This window comes from Phycodurus eques, chromosome 8, assembly GCF_024500275.1.
Source record: "Phycodurus eques isolate BA_2022a chromosome 8, UOR_Pequ_1.1, whole genome shotgun sequence".
Classification (NCBI taxonomy): Eukaryota; Metazoa; Chordata; class Actinopteri; order Syngnathiformes; family Syngnathidae; genus Phycodurus; species Phycodurus eques.
The window spans coordinates 9,128,257-9,146,449 of NC_084532.1; the positions used below are offsets into that span (position 1 = coordinate 9,128,257).

General features: G+C 40.0%; 1 protein-coding gene across 3 annotated transcripts; it reads right to left on the reverse strand.

Annotated features, from left to right (window-relative positions):
- Positions 1-499: 499 nt before the first annotated feature.
- Positions 500-17,631, reverse strand: rx1 (retinal homeobox gene 1). Of its 3 annotated transcripts, none has more exons than XM_061684131.1 (4): positions 17,370-17,631; positions 15,271-15,601; positions 6,016-6,260; positions 500-3,323 (listed from the first exon to the last, which is right to left on the reverse strand). In XM_061684131.1, exons 2-4 carry the CDS (start codon positions 15,572-15,574, stop codon positions 2,883-2,885), a joined length of 990 nt encoding a protein of 329 aa, XP_061540115.1. In that variant the 5' UTR covers positions 15,575-15,601; positions 17,370-17,631; the 3' UTR covers positions 500-2,882. The 3 variants fall into 3 exon arrangements, with proteins under 3 accessions (XP_061540115.1, XP_061540114.1, XP_061540113.1); XM_061684130.1 differs by having other exon boundaries at positions 500-3,335; positions 15,271-15,637; XM_061684129.1 differs by having other exon boundaries at positions 500-3,335; positions 17,370-17,630.
- Between the last annotated feature and the right edge of the window lie 562 nt (positions 17,632-18,193).

Sequence of the window (18,193 nt, forward strand, 5' to 3'; positions counted from 1 at the left end):
GCACATGGCCGTCCCATCTGTCCAAGAAAGTGATGCAGCGGCCCCTCCGTCAACATGATGTTTTGCAGCGGCTCAGCCTGCAGGCTCGCTGCCTCCTTGCCCGCCCGCTCGCTCGCTTGGGGGCAATTAGAGAGCCGGGCCCTGCGGTCAGAGGCCCCCCTGGGAAGCCCTGATTGATTGGAGTCTCATCTTCCTAACGGGCTGGCATCCTGCCAGCCAACTATGGAAGATTGGGGAGGGGTGGAAAAAAAGAAGAGAGCGAGGGGAGACACACACAGAGGGAGTTGGAGCACAAGTGACAAGCACAAGGAAAAAGAAAGAAAAATGTCTCTGCGCATGTATGTCAGATGATAACGATTATTCTCTTGTAATCTTGGATTGCGCTTTAGACTTACTGGGCTAAAAGGGAGAAAAACTGTGGGAATGGGCACACGGGTCAACATGAAAGTGAAAGAGCAGTGACACATGTTCTATCAAACTATATTTATTTCCAGTAGATCTTTGTTCACGTCTTTCTAGAGTATGCACCTCGATGTTCCAGATAAAAGGAAAGAAAGGGATGCTATCACTATAACATATCTTTCTACAAACAAAACAGCATCACAGGGTATAAAAAAAAAAAGAAACGCTTTTCCAAAAATAAAAAAAACAAAAAAAAAAACAAGCAAAAACCCACACATCTAGTGCAGTTTTGTCCGTAACCTTTGGCTTATTCATGGTCCCAAATCACATATGGAGGAAGCTCTATTTGTGCAAGGTAATCCTCATTTTGTCCACAGTTGGAGGTCCAATCAGATGTCCAGACAGCAAGAAGCAATAACCCGCAATAGAAGAACATACCGTACAATGCAAAAAAAGAGCAACCGATCGATAGTTATATTCCAACCATTAAATTTGTGATTTTGTCATAACTGGAGCCAAACTCGGACAGATGGACGAGACCAATATAGTGTCACTAATGATCATAGCAGCTCCAATCGATGCTTCCCCTCTTTTGATTGAGAAAGAAACACAAATGGTTACAAGGGCCTATTTAGTGCTGCCTGAGACCGCCCCCCCCCTAGAGTGCAGACAAAGAGAATACACTTGGATCAATTGTGCTGAACAAAGGCTGAACTATGCGGGGTGACGCATCACACAGTGCTGCCCCGCACGTACACGCAGCCACCCAATACTGAGCTGCCAACAGCCTTTCTCCTCTAACAGCCACTCAAGCACAAGAAATTAAGCAAAACAGTTGTTGGTTTCTTTTTTCTTGCAGGCTTCTTCTTCATTTTTTTTTTTTTTTTACTTGCTACATTCCATCCCTCTCTCGTTAAAGCATGACAGCACACCAACAAAGCAACTGTGCATGATTTTTATTTTATTTTTTGGTATATTCCCACTTAGAAGGTGCAGTCGTACCTCAGAATCTGCCACCCTTAGAGCAATTATTGTCTTTACACAATTATTTTTTTTTAAGAAAGTGATTATTATTATTTATTTTTTTTGCCATCAGTGAGCAGCAGGCTTAAATGCACCCACACTGTGAGGAATAGGGGTACACTAGTGATCTATATCTACCCCTGAAGGTACCATCTCTACTAATGTACCCACCACAGGACTAATTATTGTACACACAAGTAACTGTTGTACCTTCTCCAGAACCATAAATATACAGGTATGCTCCTTAATTGTAAAAACATAAGAAAACAAAACAAAACAACTTTTAAGGAACCAGCCCAGCGACGGACCTAAAAAGGAGTATCAGTGCACACTGAAAAAACAAACAAAAAGTTGTAATCATATGAGGGGAAAAAGGTACTTTTCTTTCATGAAAAATGTTGACGTACTAATATGACAAAAGATGAAGTTGCATTTTTAAGGGGGAAACGTCACATTTTTTTATTTGTATTTTTTTTTTAGAAACAGCCGTACTCTTATGGGGATAAAGTTGTAATTTCATATATTAAAAAAACAACAAATTAAGCCAACATTTTAAAAAATATATTTTTTTCATAACTTCATAAGAAAAAGGTTTTGGGGGTGGAAGGAGGGACACATTCATAATTTAATGACAACCTAAGTTGTAATGGTATAAGAATTAAAAAAACAAAATTATGAGAATAAAGTTATAGTGTTACAAGAAAAAGACAATTTTGGGGAGTTAAAAAGTCTTATGAAAATGTCAAAATACTCCTTTTCAGGGGGGAAAATAATTTTTTACCTCCAATAATCTTACAAGACTAAAGTTACAATTTTAGAAGAATAAACCCATCGTGTTATGAGGAAAAAGTTCATCATAGTCTTTTTTCAAATAGTCATAACTTTATGAGAAATATGTATTTAATGAGCGCAAAAAAAGGCATACCTTAGTAACTTAATGAAAACAAGACTAGACAGAATAGTCTATTTTTGGTTGGGATTTCTTTTTTAAAGTGTTAATGTCCAAACAAAGTTAATCTTCTCAGCGTGGCCCTAATACTCCTTTAGACTTTACATTCAGATTAGCCCATTAGAAAGTTGTCAATTGGATGCAATTTGTAAAAACGGAGAAAAAAAAACAACAACACGCAATTTAGGGATGAAGGAAAGCTAGAGGGTCATGGGTGAACGTAAGAAAAGGAACTGCAGAAAGTACGACATAGTAGCCGGATTGATTGTAATGAAAATATGGCCGCACGTTCAAAAAGGGCAGTTTAAAAACACATCACCAATCCACTTTATGTCCTTGAGATGTATTAAAAAAAAAAAGAGAGAAAGAATAATAAAAATGTAAAAAGAAAGTCTCTAAATCCTCAGTTTAGAATCCTTTTCCTTTGCATTGTGGGTAACGTCCCTGGCATCAGGCAACCGTGTCAGCGCTCGGTGGAGCCACTCAGTGTCACACTCCCTGTTGTTCATCACATGGGGAGCCAGGTTTTATCCATGGACTGGATGTGCTCCTTGGCTTTCATCCTCAGTGCAGCAATACTGGAACTGCGCTGGTCCATGTCCTCCAGCGGGAACTTGTCGGGGTACGGCGCCGGACACTGGTAAGGCGGCGGCGCCACACTCTGCATTCCCTGACCCATGGACGGATGAGGGCTGGAGTTGAGGAAGCCGTGGCCGGGATAGTTGGGCTGGAGGCCTTGAGCCGGGCCCATGAATCCCGGGATGCTGTGGACCGGCGTGGCGCTGGACAACGGGGAGGTCAGCCACGGATCCAACGGGAGGGAGTTGCTCATGGGTCCCATGGTGGTGTGGACCGGTGGCGGGCGGTTGAAGGACAGCATCGGCGGGTCGTGGAGCTTCATGGTGCTGGCGTCCATTTTCTCCTGACGCCTCCATTTAGCTCTTCGGTTCTGAAACCACACCTGGAGATTAAAGGCATTGTATGAATTTATTCCCAACAGCCTATTCTCTTCATTTCGTAGAACGGTTTCCAGTACACTTCTGTGTGTAGTCATGTCAATGTAATCTGCCTTCGGAATCATTAGTGCCGGCCGATGTAATTTAAACCGTAATAGCAGTGGGACTGTTCTTTAAGTTTCCAATTTGTCCCCACAGGCTCCCCATGATGGCAGCATTTTCCCATCCTCAGATTGGTTAGTTGGAGCAAAACTTCTTCCAGCCAACTTTGAAGAGCAAAACACGTCTGTAGCAATCTGCACACATTAATACATTTTATAATCAGCATCTCTAATGAGTATGATGCCATTTTATTATTTTACGTTTTTGTCATGTCATTAGATAAAATATTGATTCTGAACTGCTTTCGGTTGACAGTGGAAGTAAAAGTCAACAACTACGATATATATATATATATATATATATATATATCGTAGATTTTGTGATATATATAAATAAATAAATAAAAATGAGACCAAGATAAATCTTCAAAACTTTTCCCACCATTCATGTCCTGCAACCTGTACAACTCAATTGAATATGTTGTTTAATCTTCTCGACGGGGGAAGTAAAAATGAACAACTAAAATAATGTGGTTCCACAAGTGTGCACACCCTTGTAACTTGGATGGGGCTGTGTTGAGAATTAACCAATCGTTCAAACTCATGTTAAATGGGAGTCAGCACACAGCTGCAAAAAAAAAAAGAAAGACAAATAAAAGAAAAATGGAATGCCAATCCAGTCATTCCAACAATTTAATAGGGGGTCCTTGGTTTACAACGGCGTCCCGTCGCTACAAGGGCATCTTAAACCCCAATTTGTACGGAAATTGGCCCTGTGGTCTTTTACTATCCTCCGCTCACAGTACTATCGTAAAGTCAGAATTATAGTAAATACCTATATGATGAACACTTCTAGGCCATAAATCTGAAACAATTAAAAGAAAAACAGTAAATGCGGACGTCATGGGTGTGCGTTTTGTAACAGAGTATTTTTATGCCACTGCGCAAACTATCATCTCTATATTCATCTGCATGGTTCTGATTTGATACGAGAATGATTTGGCTCATCTTGAACGAAACGATTCCCAACAAGAAAGTATTGACGGTTCTTTACTTTTTCCACATTTTGTTATTTTACAGCCTGATTTGCAAATGTTATACATTATTTTTTTCCCCCCTCAAAGTTCTACACACAATCATTTCATGAACTATATTATTATCATAATTTAAAAATGATAATGATAATAAATAATATAGATAATGATGTTCAGTTTTTTTCTCTGACATGCACTATCAGCGGAAGAACGATCACGTTCCAATTCGTGTCCAATCAACTGAATTGAATGCAGGTGAACTCAAATTAAGATGGAGGAAAATCTCATCAAAATCTCATAGGCTGTGAATACATATGATATCCTTAATAAATTTGCAAAAATCTCAAATATGTTTTCACGTTATCATTGTGGGGTGTCGTGGGTAGAATTTTGCAGAAGTTGTTTCTTTAATCCATTCTGCAATAAGACAATGTGGAACAAGTGAAGCGCTTTGAATACTTTCCGGATTCACTGTCAATAATTACTTTCTTTGATTTTTGCAAAACCCGTACCTCGTATTACTCTGAGGAACATGCTTAGTATCTATTGATGTAGCGTAATTGAATCGTAGGCATATACTGTACATACCCGATGAATCGATACAACAGTCCTTGTATTTAGTATTTATACACACAAAAATAATCGTGCTAATTTCAAAATCTTCCACTTTGGGACATGCTATACCATGTTTGCATTCTCAGTAAACTAATGCGAAGCAACGTAATCAGGTTCATTTGTTTACATGTATATATTATTTATAATATAAATGTAGTCAATCTATTCAAAGCCATTCAACGTACGGTTCAAGAGAGAATCTATTTATGGTCAGCCAATATCTTGGACAGAAGTAATCTGGCGAATGCTATGCTGACTGGGCATGATGGGATGTCTTGATGTGATAGGATCACAGCGACTGGAGACACGGGAAACTCTTTAGGGTTCATATGTTTGGAAACACGCATGCTGCTCCTTGCGTGGTGATCTGGTACAATCGCTTGACTTGGCAAGCGAGGCCCACGGCTTGTTTGGCATGCCGCTGGCATTCTAGAACAGTGTTTCACTAACTCGGGCCGAGGATCCCGGGTCAGTTTTTATTTAGAATGCTGCGAGCAAAATCCCTTTTGCGATTGGTAGTAACAAACTCATGACTGTTGTGTTCTCAGTCATTCGTTTATATTTAGATTTGATGGCAATGCATACAGTGGGGGGGAAAAGTATTTGGACAGCAACCAGTTGTCCCATTTAAAAAGATGAGGGAAGTCTGTAATTTTAATCATAAACACACGTCCACTGTGGGAGACAGAATGTGAAAAATAATAATCCAGGAAATCACATTGTAGGATTTTTTTTTAAAACACTTTATGTACAGTATGTGCCCTGCCATTAACACATGACCCTAAACGATTACAAGCGCTATAGAAAATGGCAGTATGGAAGTATTTTTAAATTGTACTGTATTTGACAGTAAGTAATGAGTTAGGACTGAATTATAATGCATGTTATACACATGATGTTCCTCACTAAGGTCGATTTGAGGACACCTTTCCTACCTGAACTCGGACTTCGGGGAGGTTGACCTTCATGGCAAGCTCCTCTCGGCTGTACACGTCAGGGTAGTGGGACTTCTCGAAGGCACGCTCCAGCTCGTGCAGCTGGTAGGTGGTGAAGGTAGTTCGGTTGCGCCGGTGCTTCTTCTTGGGCTGATCGTCCTTGCACGGCTCGGGTGACTTTCCCTCGTCGCTCTCGATGCTCTTCCTCAGTTCCTCCTCACATTTTTTGCTAAACAGGTCAGCATCTGGGCAAACACACAAGAATAATAACTTGAATCATATTTTTTTTCATTTTCATATAAAGGATGCATTCAAAAAAAAAACCTGCGTTTAAAAAGATAATGTTCAGTTTTAATTGGCACGGTTAGAGTGGTATTAATGTGACAATACAATGATGACTTGATTTACAGGTTTAACGCATTCCATGGCCAATCTCAAATCTCAAATCATCTTTCTCCATTAAAATGAATGGGAAAGCTATTAATCTGTTCCAACCCCCACCCCCCAAAAAAATCAAAAAATAACTTCACTAATATACTTTAGAAAACATACAGTAATAACATAAAGAGAGAAAGTAAAGAAAGAAACGGTTTGCGGATCATGATTGCATGCATTAAATCAATGGGCATTGTGAGTTTGGTGTGCGCCTTGACCACCCGGTTGCAGTATAACAGATACAGACATAGATAAGCCTAACCCTATGTTGTATTGCTACTGTTTGTGCTCAAATATGAGTTGCGTGTATGTTTGGAGTACAGTTTTGTTAGCCTGTCAATTGCATTTCCCGTTATATGTTAGTATTGAGCTAGCTGACCTTTGTAAGGCAAAGTTATGTGGGCTTGTCAGTACACAACTTGTACTGTAATTCTATTTCGTTTGCAAGGAAACCTCCGCAGAGTGGCAATACACAGCTTACAGAAAGCACTTGGCATCTTTTGTGAATAATTTTTCGTGATCTGCTAAAGTGCTGCTTGTTAATAGTTTGTTTTTTTCAGCTAGTCAAATGTATATCAAATGTTTGCTCGCAAGATAAAGCAAATACTCCTTTTTTTGTACCGCTTATCCTCATGAGGATAAGTGTACTGGAGCCTACCTATCCCTGCTGATTTCAGGCAAGAGGCGGGGTACACCATAGACTGGTCGCCAGCCAATCGCAGCGATGTACAACTGTATGTTTATTATTGTGGTTGTATATACAATACTCGCAACAATTTAGAAATATTTGACTTTAAGTGAAATTTCAGGATGAACCTAAACTGCACTATAACCTTTACAAGTTAACTTGTACATAAACCTTTACAAGTTAACTTGTAAAGGTTAAAGTTAACACATCCAACTATTCAGTGTTTCAGTACTTTTTGCACAACTTTTTGCTGAACGGCAAACGTTACAACAAGTGTTTGATTTGGTTTTCTCAGAGGGAAGTTGCCACTGAGCTTTGAGTCGTCAAGAGTGTCATCAGCCGCTTGCAACAGAGATGCAGCGAGACTGGAAGAGTCACAGAAAAGCATAGAGGTGGAGGTCCTTGGAAATGTATGTATAGAGTCATGGATCAAATCATTGCAGTTGTACCCCAAACATCTACAATAATAAACATATTCTACAATCATACTCCTCTGAGAGTGTCAATCAAAACTAAGCGATATTATCAGATCTGGATGCAAGTGCAAATCCAGGAACGCGCTAAACCACAGATTTGTAAAATCCATCCATCCATCCATTTTCATCATCCACTGGTGCCCATTTATCCTAAAATAATGCAGGAATCTCACATTCAAAATTCCGGCATATGTGGAAGGTGTGCGTTTGAAATTACATTAGTGTCACTAGTGGAGGTCTGTAGTGGATTTGCGATACAACTGTCGTATTTGATCTCATTAGATTGTGCAGGTTTACCTGAAGAGAATAACATTCATAAAAATGAATATCAAGTAGAACTAAAGAATGTTATGACAACATTCCAGACACGCAGCCAATAGCGGGACACATGCATCATTAAGCTACTGTTGATGAGTGAAGCCATCAATCCTCTCAACCTCAATGAGGCTCGTAAACACTCCTAATCGGATTTGTTAAACTTGCTTCCAACCTTTATCTTCTCCTGTAAAGTAAAACTGATGAAATGAAATGATGTGGCCTGGATAGCATGTAGGCTAATGTGAAGAAGAAAATGAAGGAGAATCGTCTTACATCGGACCAGAAATCCATTCACGATTATTGTGATTATTATCATTCATGATGAGGGTAAATTTCAAGCACATTAAAGTATTATTTAGAGTGTGTCACTTTTATGAATTCTATAAAAACTTCCAAATAATGATATGGCTTTACATTTAGTTACCTTATGGAGTAAATATGTATTCTTAAGTCGAACTTGATTTACAGTTTTCGGGGTTAGGGTTACCCCAACCCCAACATTTCTGTTCTTTCATTTAAATGCTATTTTCAGTTGACAAACTGCAAATCAGAGTCCTGCAGTAACATTCAATGAAAATATCTCAAAGGTTGCACCTCCCCCATCTGCAGTTGAATGGGCCGCTATTTTGGAACAAATGGTATTTAAATAAGGAATCAGAGCATACAAAAACTTTTTGCAGTTTTGAGTCACTATGGGACTCTCCCCCCCCCCGCACGCCACAATGAAAATGGTACAGCCTTATTTGCTCATTCGCTTCTTGTAGTGACTAAGAGAAACCTTGGCGAGGGGTGTTTCACGGGCCAAGCATGAATTCATTCAAGTTTAGTTAGGATCTGGATAAAGGTACAAATAGTTTTTTGTTTGTTTTTGTTTTTCATTTTGGTCACTATGGCATTAAGGTAACCAGCCATGGTGTCCAAAATGAATGTGTCATATTGTTTTTCAAGAACCAAGAAGTAGCTCGCTCACTTAACTTTTTCACTTTTGTTCATCGTTTAACCTTGGTTGAGATCTTCTCTCTACTTGGGGCCATGTTAGTTTTCTTTTTTCCTCTTTTTTTTTTTTTTAATAAACTACCTCTCACAATCCCTTATGACAGAGATTCCCAGCCACTGTGCCACTGCACATTAGTGTCGTGAGAGATCATAAACTGTGCCGTGAGAAATTATCCAATTTCACTGATTTAGGAAAAAAAATATTCATATACTACTGCATGATGAATCTTTGTATCTATGCGAGCGACAGATAGTGACAGGCATAACAATTGAATGCTATTGCACTAGATGGCAGAATGTCCAATTAAGCTGTGTCGAGCCACCTGTCGCCATACAACAAAAAGCTTTGGGTTGAACTAAACAGTCCCAGATTTGTACATTTGTAAATCAATTTAGAGCTCATCATTATTTCAGTATACTTTATATCCTTTTGTAACATTTTTGTTTGGTGGTGTGCCATGGGATTCTTCCTTTGGGCAGTAATCCCTCATTTATCGCGGGGTTAGGTTCCAGACCACCCCCAGTAGGCGAAATCCGTGAAGTAGTTTTCTGTGTTTTTAAATTATACATATTTGAAAGCTGTGTGAAGCTCCCCATACTCCTATAAACACTTTCTATACTCCTAAACACATTTTAAACTCTTAAACATACAGTAATGCACAGTAACACTGTATACTATGTACATTTTGTATTCCTTGTATTGTGTTTTAATGAATTTATTTCCAAAAAATATTTGTAATGTTTTAGGCCAGGAAGTCTTTATTTGACCACAAACAAAATGCAGCATACACTAAAAATCCCACAATATGGCGAGTTATGTGCAATACGAATGTGAAACAAAATCTGTGAAGCACTGAATCTGCAATAGGTGAACAGCATTATAGCGAGGGAGCACTGTAAAATATGTGCCTTGGCTCAAATAAGGTTACGAAACATTGCCTTACGAGTCAAAGATTTTTTCACTAGTCAGAAATGAACTGTTGATTGCATTCATTTCAAGTGTTCCACTTGGTAGCCTGTATGACATCATTGTTTGGAAAAAGCAAACGAGTGGGCCATGTAGCAGCCAGCTTGTTTTCTGTGAATGAGACACACCGGTGGCACATAAGAGAGGGGTCGTGGTGCTCTTTCAAGTGGCGAGCTGGGGCGCGGGCGGCAACAATGCTGGATGCGGAGCTTGGTTTATCGAGCCCTCATTAACCAGCCATGACAAAGGCCGGGCTGGGACAAAGGCCCGAGGTCGGGTGTGGTTCAGCGACCAGCTCTTGTGCTTGTCGGCCCATCACAGCCACCGGTCTGAAGGCTGGCCACTGTTTACCAGCCAGCACACAAGGGAGGGGAAGCGGGGAGTTGTGGGGCGGGGTGAGTGACACCCAACTTGGGAAAAGTTGCTCATCCAAGGGGAAGTGGCCTGACTTCGCTGGACAGTTACATACTGTACAAAGGAGTGATGTCATTGCTGTGGGTGGACAGACATCGCAAATGGCCTCATCGAGTATTTTTAAAATATGTTATTTTCTGTAAGGCATGTCCATTTGCAACGTGCATTTTGGGTGACATGAAAGCCTTGTTGGGAAAACTAGATTACGAAAGACAAAATGTTTTCACAATGAGATGTTTATATCCTCATGATACATGATTTTACTTTGTGTACATTTTTTTACACAAACATTTGTATTTGTTTCTTGGTGGATTAGTTTGGTCAGCAAGCAGGATTACGCCAAATCGACATGATGTTGCTGTTGGGTGGAAACCTTTCTTCACAAATCAGTTTCAATGTGGGTCTGTTATTTTTACAAATTATTAACCAATCTAAAGTGTAATAAATTGGTACCTATCTTTAAAAATACAATATTTAATAACAAATAAAATACAGTTGTTGTTTTAAAATTTCCTTTAAAATAATGGTTTTGAAGATGTGAGGATTCTGCCCGACAGTGACAATAACACTGGGGAACAATTTGAAAAAAAAATTCCGAGTTAGATTTTTATCCTGAGGAAAATTAAAATTGGCATGCTGATTCCAAAATTGCAGTCATTTTTTTCTAGCACGTCAAGTTTTCTTCACAGCTTACCCTCCATATAAGCAAAATTCCACTGATTAGCTGTAGTGAGACTTGCCAGCTGATTACGACTGGACTCATCTCCAGCTACGTGGCAATTTTTTTGTGCAGTCACAATTGAGACAGTGCGATGAGAGGTGTGTGCAGCTCCCAATAGGTCAGTACTATCTATCAATATCTGCAAACAGAAAGCTAGCATAGTAGGAATTAAGAGGATTTGTGCTAGCTTTTCTCTTAACCTTGTAATCATGGGCATACCGTTGTACAACCCCAATTCCAATGAAATTGGGATGTTGTGTTAAACATAAATAATAACAGAATACAATGATTTGCAAATCATATTCACCCTATATTTAATTAAATACACTACAAAGACAAGATATTACATGTTCAAACTGATAAACTTGATTGTTTTTAGCAAATAATCATTAACTTGGGATTTTATGGTTGCAACACATTCCAAAAAAGCTGGGACAGGGTCATGTTTGCCACTGTGTTACATCACCTTTTCTTTTAACAACATTCAATAAACGGTTGGGAACTGAGGACACTAATTGTTGAAGCTTTGTCGGTGGAATTCTTTCCCATTCTTGCTTGATGTACAGCTTCAGGTGTTCAACAGTCCGGGGTCTCCGTTGTCGTATTTTACGCTTTATAATGCGCCACACATTTTCAATGGGAGACAGGTCTGGACTGCAGGCAGGCCAGTCTAGTACCCACACTCTATTACTATGAAGCCTCTCTGTTGTAACATGTGCAGAATGTGGTTTGGCATTGTCTTGCTGAAATAAGTAGGGGTGTCCATGAAAAAGACGTTGCTTGGATGGCAGCTTTTGTTTCTCCAAAACCTGTATGTACCTTTCAGCATTAATGATGCCTTCACAGATGTGTAAGTTACCCATGCCATTGGCACGAGCACAGCCCCATACCATCACAGATGCTGGCTTTTGCTTTGCATAGTAGAGTTTCAAGTGGCACTTACGGGTGTAGCACCTAACTGTATTTACTGACATTGGCTGTTTGTTTTGGAAGTGAAAGCTCATATTTGCAGTTAAAATGCAGTTTCTGCTGTTTCTATCAAATTGCACCCCTGCGCGCCAAATCGGATGGGAAGTCTCACAGTCAATCAAAAATATGCAGGGGTTCCAGGTAACCATCCATGGTGTCCAAAAGAAGTTGAGAAAAACTGGTTTAGACCTTTGATGGATAGAGGGAGGATGGAAAAAGCCGCTCGCGCTATTTCAATCGCTTTATTAAACAAACAAAACACGATATTCAAAAGCACTTTCTTAGCACACATGCCGGTATCCTCAACTGACACCATACCTGAACACCATGGTGGCTAATACTGTAGCCAGGAAATAGCCAGTCAATATTGCGTCCTCATACTGTATGTTTACATCCGCGGCACTTAACAGACTAGACCTGCCTTTAAAAGGCACAAAAATATTCACAGTCAGTTACTTTTGACTGTGACTATATGTATGCCTATTTAGAGAGCTACTATATATATAAATACCCTAAGTGGACAAAAATAATACCTTTCTCTCACATGCCTACACAGTAGGCCTATTGTTTGTTGGTGAAGTGTATGCATGAAACTTTAAAATATATATAAATACCATAAACACTTGGTCGCTACGCCTCTATTTTGTATACACTATATGAATTTTTAAAAATGTGTATTTTTCTATTCAGCCATTCTTTCTCCATTTTGGGTCCTATAGGTCTTTTTGGAAAACTATGTTAATAAAACAAAAACGTTTTCCCAATGAGAGGCTATATACTCATGAGACAATTTAACAAAATTAATTAGAAAAAAAACAAAAACCGGATTGCCGTTTGTTTGTTACAGAGCCCCTAAAGGGACATGGGGGGGGAGAAAGAAACGTGTTTCTCATTTGAACGAGAAACTTTTGCATTCTAATGAGAAAGTTTCTCATTTGAACGAGAAACTTTTGCATTCTAATGAGAAAGTTTCTCGTTCGAATGAGAAAGTTTCTCATTTGAATGAGAAAGGTCTGCCTGTGAATGCTAGCTTATTTACCTGCTAGCGGTAGCTTCTTGCGTTCGGGTAGCCGTACAGTCGCTTATTTACAACGTCCTTCCAGCGTATGTCAGCTGAGAGAATGGCAACAGAAGAGGACTTGCTCTCTTTCCTCAAAACAAGGAATATACCTGATCGTGTCATCGACCAACTAAAAGAAGATAAGGTGAGTAGAAATGTAAACTTTCATCACACGAATATAGCAGTATAGGCTATAGAATAGCTGAGCCATATTTACTAGTGTGTGTGTGTGTATGTAAATAAGATACCACTCACAGGTAGACGTTTCTCATTGCAACGAAAACGTTTCTCATTCTAACGAGAAACTTTCTCATTCAAAAGAGATACTTTCTCGTTCAAATGAGAAGCAAGTTTCTTTCTTTGTTGTTTTCATGTCCCTTTAGGGACTCTGTAGTTTGTGGCTTAGTTTGTAGGACTACAAAAAAAGATACATTAAGGATCACCCATCAATTATGGGCGTGTAAATACCCAGACCAAGGAGTTAATTACAGTACCTTAGGGTGGGCTTGCATAGGGGCCAAGTGGTGCAGTGACCGGGCAGATGGAGATGCAGTGGGGGGGGGGGGGGGGGACATTCTAGATGTGGCAGTAGACACCCACTTAGCGCCGCCCATAGGACTGGAGTGGAGCAGTATCATGGACACAAAGATTTTTCAAACAAGTTACACAGACTTGTTCATTAGGAATTTTCTGCTTTGGCGAAAATTATGGAATTATGAAAATCAAACCACTGATTGGGAAAAATGTTTATTTTTAAAACACTCGTAAATGTGTGGATGAAGCCTGAATAAAAATGCAGATCATCATTCTTCATGTATTCCTCCCAAATTCATGAAAATGAATATTTGCCGTGTCTGCCCTGCAAAGTCATTGACCACCTGTCAGACGTGAAGATAGCTTCAGATTAAACGTCCACATAACATAACGGTGATAACAGAATGAAGGTCTGTGCATTCTAATCTGTGCACAGTAGAAGAGAAGATTAGGGGGGGGGGGGAATTCCACAAGGAGATGGGATTGGCTTTGGGGGGCATAAACACCCTGCACCATCTTGTTCTGCGATTTATCTCCCAATCTCAGCCCACACAGCTCACTTAATACAACACACTGAAAAAAATCTGTTCTATTCAGTTGTTTTTGATAATGTGGACACATTTTCACTTGACTTGACAAGCTTATGTTTTGCTCCATCTTTTAGCTATAGTTGCATTTATATCTAATTTAACACAACGGGACATTGAGCTTTATTTTGTTGAAATGTAATTTATAGAAACTTTGCATTTGAAATTTAACGCCAGAAATTTACAGTGGAAAAGAACAGCATTTCCCAACCTTTATTGAGCAAAACCACATATTTGACATTGGTCACAAAAACTTGAATAACCCTTTAGGCGATGGGTTGAACACAAATAGTACAATAACACAATAGACAGGCACTATAACAGGACTCGCATTCTTTGTCATCTGCGAACAACGACTAATATTAGTGCCATACTGATGAGCTGAGACGTCTCAATGAACAGTACAGGGTTACTCAAAAAGAATGAAGTGATTTCATCACGCAATATTTTAATAAGGAAAAGCTTTTATTTCCTCCCTTACATGTGTTCAATGTGACCACCAATTCAATTGTTCTGTCTCTCGCTATACAGTGGACCCTCACATACTCACGATGTAGCACCCGCGGATTCACCTATTCACACATTTTTTTCAAATTTTATTTACATTTTGTTTCATTTTTCTTTGGGGTTTTTTCCTGTTTTTTTTGGAGGGGGGGGGGGGTGAGAGCAATCTCGAAAACGCTTATTGCCGATATCTCCCTGCTTATTCAAGAATTTTTATTTTTACTATTTGCAGTCTGGCCCAGTCCATATCTCCCATGAATAGCAGAGATGCATCGCTGGCATAGAGAAACTTCACAAAAGTGATTGGGAAACACAGTTGTTTTTTTGTTTTTTTTACTCTAAAAACTGATATTATTTTCATTACATTTGTCCTGATGATACTAATGCTAATGTAATATTTTTTTTTAGTATTATATTTCACTTTTCCATGACTCTCCGAAGCTTCTTGACTGATTGGCTGCTAGAAATCGGCCCATCCACATTTCAAGCTAGTGGATGGAAACCAATGGCTGACTGAATTCCCATCGTACTCAGTAAGTTCACACACGTTTCACTGTGATCAGCAATGGTGAGAAGATCCACTCACCCTGATACTCGTGCTGCTGCTCTGAGCTATCGTCTTGAAGAGGTCCAAGGTGGCCGCTGTAGGACGGGTGGGACTCGTACTGCTTCCCAGGCTCCGCCAGGCCCTCGACGGCCACCTTCTGAGGCCCCGGGATGCCGGCGGGGCTGAGCAAGGAATCCTGTTCTTTACTGAATCCCAGAATGACGTCGATGCTGTGGACGTGGCCCCCCACCGTGATGCCTCCGCCTTTGGCCAAGTCGTGGAAGTTGCTGGGCGAGAGGCAGCTGTCGTCCACCATGCTCATGGTATCCAGTGATAAATGCATCCGAGCGTGTGGGCCCCTGAGCGGCTCCTGCAGCCAGAGGGGAGGAGGCCTAATTGAGCGACACTGCCCAAATAGGAGGTCAGAGATCACCTCGTTACCTCGGAGGAAGCCTGACGTGCGTCTAAACCCGCTTAGCTGTGCACTGTGGCGGGGGGTCCTAAATTCTATCCCCTCTACTTTCAAAGTTTGGACCATAAAGAGGACACGAACCCTCACTGTTGACTTTCAGCTTACAAACTGGACCTACAGCAACCACAACTCTGTCCGCCTAAAGCATCTGATAAAGCTTGATATTGTAAACGCCCCAACAATCTATGAATTACAAACAATCGTATAACAACATACAGGGACTGATTCTCAAATATCCATCCAGCGATTCCTTCTTGCGTTAACAAGTTTGACTTAACAACATTATTGATATAACTTTGGTTTTCTTTGTAAAACCATTACGTAACTTTTTTTCATAGATATGTTTATCTATTATTCATTGAATTGTATTATTTATATATACATAAATACAATTGATCTATCTATTTTAAATCTTTAGTCTTTTATTTTACATACTTGATATAACTTTACAAAAAGCAATTTTATTACACAATTTTGTGTGGATTTCCATACAAACTATTAATTCCCCCCAAAATGTATACATATAATAAACGTTGTTAGTGTTTCCTTTGCTTTGTAGTTGATATAACTTGTTTATTTATTTACAAATTCTTGCACAATTTATTCATTTTCGAATACAAACTATGTATCAACCTATCCATAATAAAGTCTTAACTTTTCTTTTATTTCACATTCCCGATATAGGCTGAGAAGCTGGGTCATCCGGGAGGATCTCTGAGTAGAGCCGCTGCTCCTCCACATCGAGAGGAGCCAGATGAGGTGGCTGGGGCATCAGATTCGGATGCCTCCCGGACGCCTCCCCGGTGAGGTGTTCCGGGCACGTCCCACCGGGAGGAGACCCCGGGGATGACCCAGGACACGCTGGAGAGACTACGTCCTTCAGCTGGCCTGGGGACGCTTCGGGATCCCCCGCAAGAGCTGGATGAAGTGGCTGGGGAGAGGGAAGTCTGGGCGTCCCTGCTTAAAGCTACTGCCTCCGCGACCTGAGCTCGGATAAGCGGTAGGAAATGGATGGATGTAACTTTTTAAAACATGTTTTCTTCAGTTTTATATGTATTTGAACAAATTATTAACACCCAAAAAATATAAATCTAATAAGCTTCACGTTAGTCCTTCCTTTGCGTTACATGATTAAATTTAACTTTTCTAAACTAGCTTTTACACAATTTTGAATATACTGCATTTGAACACAATCTAATAATGCTTTTTTTTTTGTATACATGTAATAAACTTTTGCTTGCTGTACATTAATATCATTGATATAACTACTTTATTTGAAGTCTTCAATTGTAATCTTCACACGTTATCTTAATAGACGTTAAAAATTAAAGTTTTTTTTAGTTAAAAAAAATGTTCATCTCAGTGGTCCAGCAGTAGAGTATAGTACGGTACATAGGAACGCTTTTAAAGAGCAAAGACATAAAACAATATATTGCACTTATTCATACCGGTAATTATCACAAACACCAGTTGGCAAAAAAATTAATAAATAAAAAATAAACATTTGTCAACTAAATATATGATCAGAATGGAAGGACACTGAAGAAATACACATTGTCGTGTCATTGACTTCACGTATATCTATGCTCACTCGAAGTTAAGAGGCCTCCGTGAGCTGCGGTGTGTGAAAAGAGTAACAGTCCAAATGAAGCCCACAGCCGCTTACCTGCTGCTTACGAGTCAACGTTTTGCTCAGTTACTGGTGCGCCTCTCCTCCACGTTCACTCCTCCGGGATCCTCAGTGCGCGCTCACTGTGCAGCCTGTGCTCACCTTGCATCCCTTTTCAAAAGTAAATACATATAACGTGCAAAACAGCGCAGCCAGACGCTCGCAGTCGTGTGAGAAGAAAGTTTTGGGAGTGGAGTTCAGCCAGCGTGCACTGCAGAGAGGAGAGCAAACGAGAGGAGGGAGGAGGCGAGAGGGAGAGGTAGACGACGCCGGTGGGAGGTGAAACAAGGGGATTACGAGGAGGGTTTATTAATTGGAATCCTTCCCCTTTGAGAGTGATTGGCAGCTGTTTTCTGCACAACTAATTGTATTAAATGTCAATTTCATTCACGACCACGGGAGGAGGCCTCGCCTAATGAAGCGCAACACAAGACTTTCTTTTGAGAAAAGATAAAAGATACGCTGAACCTTTTCACAACCGGAGCGCATTGTGTTAACCGGCAAGGGAAAGGAAACTTTGACATTAGAACACTTGAAAGTCTGAACACAAGTGATTTGCTGGTACACTAGCATTGTTCTTAGTATTGGTGGCTATTGTTAGCATCTATCTATCTATTTCTCTGACACTATCCTACACTACCCTGTACGATCCTATACAATAATTTATCTATAAATGACTAAATGATGTTATGTTGATATGACTCAATTCAATTACATTTGGTTCAGGTAATTCACTTTTTGAGTTTGCATTTAAAAGTGCAGAACCATGGGGGGGGGGGGGGGGGGGCACCGACATCTTAAACAGGCAACTCTTCAGTACT